This window comes from Diachasmimorpha longicaudata, chromosome 3, assembly GCF_034640455.1.
Source record: "Diachasmimorpha longicaudata isolate KC_UGA_2023 chromosome 3, iyDiaLong2, whole genome shotgun sequence".
In the NCBI taxonomy this organism is placed as follows: domain Eukaryota; kingdom Metazoa; phylum Arthropoda; class Insecta; order Hymenoptera; family Braconidae; genus Diachasmimorpha; species Diachasmimorpha longicaudata.
Genome location: NC_087227.1, coordinates 10,871,425 through 10,881,813, shown reverse-complemented (window position 1 = coordinate 10,881,813; position 10,389 = coordinate 10,871,425). Strand labels below are relative to the sequence as shown.

General features: G+C 39.8%; 4 protein-coding genes across 6 annotated transcripts; 2 read left to right on the top strand and 2 right to left on the bottom strand.

Moving 5' to 3' along the window:
* Positions 1-322: 322 nt before the first annotated feature.
* LOC135160966 (density-regulated protein homolog) lies at positions 323-2,123 on the top strand. The gene is made up of 5 exons (XM_064118176.1): positions 323-473; positions 607-747; positions 869-1,133; positions 1,397-1,536; positions 1,716-2,123. Exons 2-5 carry the CDS (start codon positions 637-639, stop codon positions 1,758-1,760), a joined length of 561 nt encoding a protein of 186 aa, XP_063974246.1. The 5' UTR covers positions 323-473; positions 607-636; the 3' UTR covers positions 1,761-2,123.
* On the bottom strand, positions 1,561-2,906 carry LOC135160967 (DNA-directed RNA polymerase III subunit RPC9). The gene is made up of 3 exons (XM_064118177.1): positions 2,659-2,906; positions 2,263-2,530; positions 1,561-1,988 (listed from the first exon to the last, which is right to left on the bottom strand). Exons 1-3 carry the CDS (start codon positions 2,664-2,666, stop codon positions 1,869-1,871), a joined length of 396 nt encoding a protein of 131 aa, XP_063974247.1. The 5' UTR covers positions 2,667-2,906; the 3' UTR covers positions 1,561-1,868.
* Positions 2,907-2,917: 11 nt separating this feature from the next.
* Positions 2,918-6,430, top strand: LOC135160964 (poly [ADP-ribose] polymerase). 3 transcript variants are annotated; one of them, XM_064118170.1, is made up of 3 exons: positions 2,918-3,145; positions 3,332-3,421; positions 3,491-6,430. In XM_064118170.1, exons 1-3 carry the CDS (start codon positions 3,032-3,034, stop codon positions 6,341-6,343), a joined length of 3,057 nt encoding a protein of 1,018 aa, XP_063974240.1. In that variant the 5' UTR covers positions 2,918-3,031; the 3' UTR covers positions 6,344-6,430. The 3 variants fall into 3 exon arrangements, with proteins under 3 accessions (XP_063974240.1, XP_063974241.1, XP_063974242.1); XM_064118172.1 differs by having other exon boundaries at positions 2,936-3,145; positions 3,369-3,421; XM_064118171.1 differs by lacking the exon at positions 3,332-3,421 and having other exon boundaries at positions 2,919-3,145.
* Positions 6,431-7,025: 595 nt separating this feature from the next.
* Positions 7,026-10,149, bottom strand: LOC135160992 (uncharacterized). The gene is made up of 5 exons (XM_064118213.1): positions 10,131-10,149; positions 8,632-8,879; positions 8,371-8,541; positions 7,793-8,209; positions 7,026-7,537 (listed from the first exon to the last, which is right to left on the bottom strand). Exons 2-5 carry the CDS (start codon positions 8,669-8,671, stop codon positions 7,170-7,172), a joined length of 996 nt encoding a protein of 331 aa, XP_063974283.1. The 5' UTR covers positions 8,672-8,879; positions 10,131-10,149; the 3' UTR covers positions 7,026-7,169.
* Positions 10,150-10,389: the final 240 nt, after the last annotated feature.

The window sequence follows — 10,389 nt, the reverse complement described above, 5'->3', positions numbered from 1 at the left end:
GGCCTAGGGAATTTCTGGTGGGACGGGTCGTTTCGGCTAGTGACATTTGGAAGGTTATCGAACGATGAGGAAGCCGTGCGCATGCGCCACTGAGAAGGTATTAAGGAATTCAGAGATTTTTTTAGGATTTCTTTTTATTGAAAGGGTTTTTTCCGGCTCATGGAATTCCAGCCTACATCACTTCCATCTGAAACACTTATACTCGGCAGAAAAATTTGTTTCAGCGTCCTGACCAAAGAACATGTACTGACAACAGTCATTTCATCATGAGAGGGGAAAAAAATAATAATATTCCCTGTTGCAGAACAAAAATCCAGATAATTTGTTTTAATATTAAGAAAATACTGTTTTTAAGACTTCAACTTGTATTTTCCGCCATTTTAAACTCCCTAGGTCATTCTCCACCCCGCGACCAATACCTATTCGAGATTCTAACCTCTAATTTCTTATTCTGAAAATTGTATGAGTGAAAAGTGAGTAAAATTGAATGCTGGTTTTCATCTTTCTTGCTGTCAATACATGACAGAGACAAGTTCTCCTCACTATCGAAGATTTTCTGAGAATTTCGTAAATAATCAGCCGTTTTTAATTGTTAAAATTGTTCAGTTTATAGGAGCGACAAGGTAATAAATAAAAATGTCAGAGGAAATTGATAAACCACCCGTCGAATTTCGTCTTGGGCCTGATCCAAATATTACTTATCCAATTCGAGTACAATACTGTGGAAACTGTTCCCTCCCCATTGAGGTAAATCACAGTATAATAATAATATTTTTTAATACCCTAATTATCCATGAAGATCCACCAGCTCCCAATACAAAGACATTTCTGAGGATTTAAGAATCGTTTTGTCTGATTATTCCTTCAGTACTGTGAGTACTACCCAGAGTACGAGAAATGTAAACAATGGCTGGAGCGAAATCTTCCCAACGAATTTGAGAAGGTCAAACTAGTCGAAGATGGAAATACTGAGTCCGGCGGTGGTGAGGACGAGAAGAAGCGTCAGAAGAGGGGTGGAAAGGGCATGCTAAAAGCTAAGAAGAAGGAGGATGTGCCTAAATTAGTGACAGTCTCCAGAGCTCCGCGGGGAAAGAAAAAATCTGTGACTGTAGTCACTGGTCTGAGTACATTCGGTAAGTCTCCTTCTCCATAATGTCCAACACAACTTATCCTACAATTTCTCACTATTCTCATTAACACGGAATTTTTAAATTTTTCCCGAGCACCTGTCGCGGCATTACACGGCAATGGGAGTAGAGTCTTTTATTCGAACCTCGTTTACGTCTGTTTTCCCCCTCTCCATGGGCGTGCATAAGAGCATAGATGTTCTTGAAATTCCTGTCACCTATTGTCCTTGAGGTATATGAGACTTCGCCTGTCTTAACATTTTTTCCAGATATCGATTTAAAAGTGGCAGCTAAATTCTTCGGTAGTAAATTCGCCTGTGGTTCGAGTGTAACAGGCGAGGATGAAATTGTCATTCAGGGAGACGTCAAGGACGACTTGTTCGACGTGATTCCCGAGAAATGGCCACAGGTAATTGAATAATTGATACAAGAGTTACAAAACAAAAATTTATTAAAAATAAAATAGAATAGATGAGTGTGTAAAGGATTAAAACAGTGATTTAATTAATTACAGTATTTCACCCACAGTTTTAATGTTCAACAAAATACTCTGATGGTATAAGATTGTTTTCCGATTTTTGTTTTCAGATCGACGAGGACTCGATAGACGATCTGGGGGATCAGAAGAGATAATCAATCGATTGGCTAAACTGCTCGCACAATATTTATGGTGAAAATCCCTCGATGTAAAGGAATATAATTTTTTTTCGCTCGTAATAAGATGTAAATAAATTCAATTTTCTATTCTGCCTCTCCTGGCTCTTCCTCCACCTCCTCGGGCTCGTCTAGATAAGTTGAGATCACCTGGAGCAGGGCCTCTACTTGCTCCTCTGATAGACGATCTTCACTCTCCTCTATGATCTGAAAGAATAGGGAAATTTCTATCCATTTCGTCTGCTTTGGAACAAGTTCGATCATTTTTAAAGGAGTCCAATAAACTCCAGTTGATTCATTAAGTGTAACGAGACAAAATAAATTGAAAAAGTCAAATAAAAATATTAATCGTGATTAATAATTTTTCCTATGAATTCTAAAGTTGTTATTGAAACTCAACCATAATATTGTTGTTTGGGCGGATAAAAACCAAAGATTCCAAATAACTAAAATTCATTAATTAATTTATGTTAGATTTTACCAATTGAATTTCTATCGCAGTCTTGGGGCACAGATTGATGAGAGTTAATTTTTCACATTTTGTTAACTTGAATCCCTCTACCGCTTTTAAGAACTCCTGGATCTTCTCGGGATTCTGTTTCTTGCAGGGGGTGTCCTCCAGGTATCTGACAGTCTGGTACGTAATCGTTGCCAGTTGATTCCTCGACTTGTGTTTTTTATTCCCTTTTATCTGTTTGAGGATGTCAAGAACCTCGAAATTACTGAGGTAAGCTGAGTTCTCCTTTAACCTAGACAAGAAAATGAGTGAATGAAACTAGGAACAAAAACAAACAATCAACACTGTATATAGATAACCTCAAAATTTCTGAAAAGAGAAATTCTCTTCTGAAGACGGAGTTTCTTGAAAAATACTTACACCTCCATTTTCCCCGAACGATCGATCAAAAAATGAAATAAGCCTAAACCGAACCAATTAGCCTACCAGGAAAATTATTTACACTGATTCTATGGCTTAAGAACATTTGAAATGCTATTTTCAGGTTAGAATTTCTATCATATTTGTTTTTAAAAATCTCAACCCATGCTTCTCATCCTCATGCAGCGACGTATTTTCGGTGGTTTATTTTCGTTGGTTTGAACACTTCCCGCGTAGTTTCTACGGCCGGCTAGGTGTTCCTAAAGGCTGAAGGTACCGAAAAACATTCGTTGAAGATCGTTCTTTTGTGTCTCTAACGTCTGTTAAGTATTTCCGAGGTTTCTTTCATTATTTTGGTGGAAAGCGTTGAAAAATGGGCGATCATCTGCCATTTTTTGCCGAATATGCAAAAAGTGGAAGATCTTCCTGTAAAGCATGCAAAACTTCCATTCCCAAGGAAGCATTGAGAATCGCCAAAGTCGTCCAGGTAACCACAATTCAATCTCTCCTTTGTCTTCATTGACAAAAATTCTGATTTGCATTCTAATATTTTGCCACATTTTTTTAAGATTGAGATATTGCAAAAAATTTTATCTAGAGCTAAAGCACATTGTTTTATTTTTTCAATGTCATTATTTTATAAAAAATTTGCTATTCATTTCAATTTTATTAGAAGCCTGCTAATAGAATTTTCAATAAAAATACCGCAGAACATCCATACAATTTCTACCATTTCTTGGCTGGATTTTTTCATGAAATATGGGTACGTGGTGAATAACTTCACTCAACGAATGCATCAAACCATTTATTCGGTGTTTCATGCTGTCCTTAGAGCGCCTTCCATGATGGGGTGCAGCAGAATTGGTTCCACGAGCGGTGTTTTTGGTCAAAGGCAAAAGTAAAAACCGCTGGAGATATTGCGAACCTCGAAAACCTCGTCTGGGAAGACCAGGAGAAGATTCGCAATCGTATTACCTCCACAGATACCCCAGATGCAGCATCAAGTGGTTCAAGCTCGTCCCGCAAGCGCCCCATCTCTCAGGAAAACTCCGACTTCTCCGTGGCGCATGCCAAGTCCAATCGTTCTACGTGCGTAGGTTGTGAGACTCCAATCCACAAAGGTGACGTTCGCATCTCCAAATTGGACTTTGAGAGTGCGACAGGCCAAAAACTGAATGGAGTGGCACGCTGGCATCACGTGGACTGCTTTGTCAAGCTCCGGTCTTCCCTGGAGTTCTACAATTCCGCTGAGACGCTCCCAGGATTCAAAACCCTCAACAAGGATGAACAGAAAGATCTCAAGTCTAAACTTCCAAAAATGAAAGCTGCCGACATTCCTCCACCCCCGAAGAAAATGAAGGAAGAGCCCGTCGATGAGGAAGAGGTTAAACAAATGAAGAAGCAGAATGAAAAGCTCTTTAAACTTCGTGAGAAGCTGCAAACAATAACAAAAAACGACCAGGTTGAGCTGATGGAGTATAACGGCCAGTATGTCCCTTCTGATAGCGCCCAATTGCTGAATACCCTTGCCGACCAGATGATTTTTGGTGCCCTCAAGCATTGCAAAAAGTGTTCAGGAGGTCTACAATTCGTCTCCGGACAGGGTTACAAATGCATGGGTGACTTGACCGAATGGACAAAGTGCGAGGAAATCACGCAAAATCCAGAGAGATCAAAATTTAAGATACCTAAGGACTTGAAAGAGGCAATCCCGTTCTTGGCTACATTTAAACCCAAGATCGAGCGGCGTATCTTGAGGATAACCGCACCATCAACATCAAAAGGGGTCAAGAAAGAGGAGGAAGCCTCAGGACCAGCGGTGAATCGTGGCCCAATGCCCCTTAAAGGAATGGAATTCTTCATTGCTGGTAAGACTATCAAGAGCAAAGAGGATCTCAGGAAGGACATTATGAACCTGGGAGGACAGGTGGTGTCTAGAGTCCACGAGAATTTGGCTGCTGTCATTGCTGATGAGAAAACCATGAAGAAAGGAGCCAAAGCATTTGACAATGCGCAGCTGTATGAAGTCCAAGTTGTCCCCGAGGACTTTGTGGATGAGGCAAAGGACTTTAAGGAGACCCCAATCACTCTCATAACCAAAAAGAATATTGCACCTTGGGGAGGTGATCCTACCACAAGAATTTCTGTCACCATGGAGAAATCATCATCATCATCGCGGGGGAAGAGCATGTACGAGAAGAAATCCTCAGGGAAAGTTAAACTGAGGGTTAAAGGAGGTGGGGCGGTTGATCCTGCGAGTGGGCTTGAAGACGTTGCTGGAATTTACCAGACGGGAAAGGACAAGTACACAGTCACACTGGGTTTGACTGACATACAATCAGGGAAAAACAGTTACTACAAGCTACAGGTACTCAAGCACGATAGACAGGAAAAATACTGGCTGTTCAGAAGCTGGGGGAGGATTGGAACAACTATTGGTGGCGATACGTGCGACGAGCTGGCCGTGGAGAACGCCATAAAAACGTTCAAGACCCTGTATCGAGAGAAATCCGGAAATGAGTGGGAGGCTCGTGAATATTTTGTCAAGTATCCGGGGAAAATGTATCCCATCGATGTCGATGAGGATGATGAATCATCCAATATTGAGAGCCTTGAGTCAGAGATCAAGAGTAAACTCAAAAAACCTGTCCAAGACCTGGTGAAGCTCATATTCGATATCAATCTCATGAAGAAGGTTATGAAGGAGTATGAACTGGATACTGATAAGATGCCATTGGGCAAATTATCGAAGAAGCAGCTGCAGAAGGCTTTTGGAGTATTGAAGGAGGTACAGGAACTATTGACCAAAGGTGATCCTGACAGGGTACTACTGATTGACGCTTCAAACAGGTTTTACACACTTGTGCCACATTCCTTTGGCGTTGGTGAGCCAACGATTTTGGATAATGAGATCCTCATTCAATCGAAATGCCAGATGCTGGATTCACTCATGGAAATGGAAATAGCTTACAACTTGCTCAATGTTAAATCAGAGACTGGAAAGAGTCCTATTGATGCCCATTATGAACAGTTGAATACTGATATCGATGTCTTGGATAGAGAGAGCAAGGAGTTCAAAATTATTGAGGAGTATGTCACAAATACTCATGCTGCTACCCACACCATGTACAATCTGGATATTCAGGATGTCTTCGTAATTAAGAGACAGGGGGAGGAGAAGCGATTCAAGCCATTCCGAAAATTACCAAACAGAAAGCTGCTTTGGCACGGTTCCAGAACCACCAATTACGCTGGTATTCTATCTCAGGGATTGAGGATTGCACCACCGGAGGCACCTGTCACTGGTTATATGTTCGGTAAGGGTATTTACTTTGCTGATATGGTGTCCAAGTCAGCGAATTACTGTTGTACCAACAGCCAGAATCCCACTGGACTTCTAATGCTATGTGAGGTAGCCCTTGGAAATATGTATGAGAGACTTCAAGCCGATTATATCGAGAAATTGCCAAAGAATAAGCACTCGACATTTGGTAGGGGACAGACTCATCCTGATCCATCCAAGACTCACGTCATGGAGGATGGACTGGAGGTCCCTTGTGGACCTGGGGTACCTGCTAAACTTCCAGGACCGAGCTCACTGCTCTATAACGAGTATATTGTTTATGATGTTGGGCAAGTCCAGGCTAAATACCTCATTCGCATGAACTTCAAGTACAAAATGTAATTGCATCATTTTTTTTGTTACCATGCATGTATAATGCGTGATTTACTATGTATCGAGATCAATAAATACGATATTTCTTGAATAAAAGGCATTTTTATTGTTTACCCAAAACGGCTTCATCATCAGCCTAAGTGATGACGTAGGTAGTCCCAATATAGAGGATTTAGCAAGGACTTGGGTTCACCAAGTAATGGGATTTCTCTGGTGTCATGAATTGTCTAACCAGTCAAACTTAATAATTTACGTTCATTAAGTTTTTTTCTGTTATGTAAAAAATAATTATCAGGCAGAAATTGCCTTCTCACTATTTTAGATAGGATTGAAGGAATTTTCTGAAAATATATTGTGCAGTTAAAAAAAGCATTGAATTACTTTATTCCGATATAAGTGCCACGAGGTGGTAACAAGTGGGAAGTTGGCGGCCCGAGACGGAACCAAGGGCTGCCAATCACACGAGCTGAAGCACCCCATCGCACGCGTATCCAAACTGTACTTTTGTTAGAGATATTACGTTCAAGGAGTGGCAAGCTGTGCCATTTTTTGTTTACAAGATTTCAAATTTCGTTTACAAACAAAAAATTATTTTCTAAAACATTATGATTGTAGCTATCAAACTAATGATAAAATAAATGGGATAGGATGTGGGGAACATGAATTCAATAGTCATTCGTTTTGTTCCTGGACCATAATTTTATTTACATTCGATGTATAACGACAGTAAAAAAATTATTAATTATTTCGAAGTTCCATTAGTGCATAATACGTCACTAACTGTGGGTTAACAATATTCAATATAATAAATAGTTAATACTTCTTATATTTTGGTTTAAATAATAAGTTCCAAAAGTGGAGGGGTCTCCTGGAAGGCACTCACATCAGTATATGTGCAACTGACGTCCAGAGTCAAGACGATTCCGTTGGTGCGTTTCCATGTCTCCTGAATGGCAGCCACGATGGTGTCGTTGGTGATAGCAGTGCCTCCAAGACCAAGCTTTCGTAGAGTACGCGAAGCCTTTAGTAATGGTATTACTCCTTCATCCCTGATCCCGCAGCCCGTCAAAATCACGACTTCCACATGTTGCAACTCCTCGAGGAATTTGCCGGTCAACAAGGCGCAGCAATTAATCCTCACTTCTTTTAAACACGGTAGAAAGGTCAGCCACTTCATACCACCGTCGGTTAAGTATACGGAAGCTATAAGAAAAATAATACAAATTAAATAACAATAATTACAACGATAAAGATTGAAAAATATATAAGGCTTTAACTCCTTCAATGGTTTACATGCACTAAACTCCGACTGATCTATAGATCAAAAAACTTCACTTCCTCACATTGTCAAAAAATAATCAACTCTCAGGAGATAATGAGTTGAAGCTAAGGAGTAGAGATTGCCTATGGAGTTATACTTTTCACACACGAAATTTGAAAAAAATGTTATTATCGTACCTCCAATTGAAATCGATTCCAATTTCCGAAGGTTGAGTGCCACTTTGCCAAGGAATGCTGTCCCCAGAGGTAATTGCAGTTGTACACACCGGCCAGAGCGCACTTCTACTCTAGAGAGAATGGCGAGCTTTTTCAGGGTTGTCAGTTCAATAAGAGGATCCCACATTGATGAATGCACATAAGAATCTCCATTGTAGTTCAAAGTCAGCTCTTGCAGGGTCTTACTTTCACTAATCAGTTTTATCATGTCTGCATCCACCACTTCAGTCGTCAGAGACGTCAGCCGACTACACTGGGAGATGATATTGTAATGACACTCATCAACCTGAGATGACAGTGGTGTCCTGGGATGCACGATTAGAGTTAAAAATCTTTGCCGATTTGCCGGGTTTACAGTCTTGAGGAACCGGACAGCATCTGAAAATTGAATAAGGACCAATCGATTATTGTTTGAATTGATCGTTCACAGGACTGAAAGGGTTGAATTTCCGAACTTTTACGTTTGGTGGAGGATTGATAAAATAATTTATAGAAACAAGGAGATTAAATATATATTAATTTTAAAATAATTTACTTACGTTGACGATGCAGTCCCTGCTCCAGGGAATCGATGGCTGGTGATACAATCGTAACAGTATCACCGGTTCCATCGATTACATGATTGCGAACGGTGGAACTAGTACTGAGGATCACGACGTGTCGCACTGCACACCAGGTAGTCTTGATGATGTCCCACCAACGATTACATACTGAAACAAACATTTGCAAGTTAGATTTAAAAATGATTTTCGCTGATTTTTTGCTGCAAAAAAATGTTTGAATTTGAGTCCGATACATACCTTTTTGACACTGAACCCTGGTCGTTGTATCGATATTCATGAAGATTTTCTCCAAAATTTCGGTGGGAAACCAATAGATTAATTCTGGTACTTCTGGTACTTCTGGTACGTCTGGTACGTCTGGTACGTCTGGTACTTCTGGTACTTCTGGTACTTCTGGTGAGTCGGCTCTGATTCTTTTCAGCTCCGCAACTGTCAGTTGAGGAGATTCTTCGTCGGATTCGGGGTACGCTTCCAATAAACGTTTACTAGACATGTTTATTGTTATTATAATAAGGAATCACTGGAATCACAGGAAATTTTGGTGGACTGCTGAAAGAGTCCCAAAACTCGAGCATTTATGTACTCCAGGGGTAGTTTTGGGGCCCAGGGTTGGAGAAGGGGTAGGGCGAATCACAACAGTAATTTGTCACCATTTTGTAAAGAAATATTGCAATATCAACGCCCCCAACCCTATGACTGCCAATGGGGTTTCAAGAGGGAGAGGGAAAGGCCGAGATTTAAGGGATTAGATCAAAGGAGTCCAAATATCTTCGGGAAACGCCGGCGCCATGACCGACCGCTTAGCCCCCCTATTCATTTTTTCCCTTGTTCTTACCTATGAAGTCCCCTTTACACTGTAACTTTCAAGATTTTTGTTTTTTTTTTAAATATTTTGAAATGTTTTTTCGTCTTCAAAAGACAAAATTGAGCTTTTGTTTCGATTTATCCGCAGAAAATCGGGAATAAATGATCGTTGCATCCCCTGGATATCTCGCGAATCTATTAAATTAAACATTCACTTTCTTTAGTCATCGAATGTTGTAATTACACGCAATCATTGATCAGTTTGTCAAAAGGGGTACGACATTTGTCACCATATTTATTTGTAGAGGAAATTGAGGAAGGGGAATTTCGCGGAGAACCGTCTTCGCTGACAAATTACTAAAATTTCCTGGGTGCATTCAAGTAATAGATTTTTCCGGTAAAAACTACAATTTCCGTAATTTTTATTTTCCTCCCCGTACTCAGAGGAAGGGCTAACAGTCGGATAAATAATTTTATAGCTTTGTAAACAAATTGCTGAGATATCGTCAATCGGGGCATCATAAAAAAGAAGTCAAAATTGGATTAGAAACGAAAAAAAATCTAAAAGCCACTCCATACCACCATCATTGGACCTTTATTTTTCAAATTAATAAATAAATAATTAATAAAAAGTTATAATTGTAGGTGACATTGCTACAAAAGTTTTTTTTTTAATTTTAAAGGGAAGGGGCGCCACTTCGTCTATTATTACAAAAAAAAATACTGTTGTTTCTTAAAATTACTATTTTTACATGTAAAACAACTTCATATGTAATATTTACATATTACATATTCCTGAAAATTCAGTTAGTCTACATAGTTCTTATCGCCCTGACCAGGTAGAAAGTGGCACCAGTGATGTCTGGTGCAAATCTATGGGATTTTATTCTCCTCGTTAATCCCCTGCATAATGAGGGGTATAGTGTAATTACCACCAAATTCCTTTGAAGGTTCCAGAAGTTACGGCATACCTGTTTTGTTATAAGCTTATGAGCCGGTGCCAGAGGGGTCGCAAATGACCTTTCCCGAGATATTAGGGTTCAATAAAAGATACTGAGCTATGGATCCAAAAATTTCAAAGTTTAATTCCTTCTAATGATACAGTGGAAATTTCTCCAGAATGAGAAAACGCCGGATAAGACACTAGTCATAAATCCTGAAAAATATTAGTAGCTTCTCAGGAGTATTTAT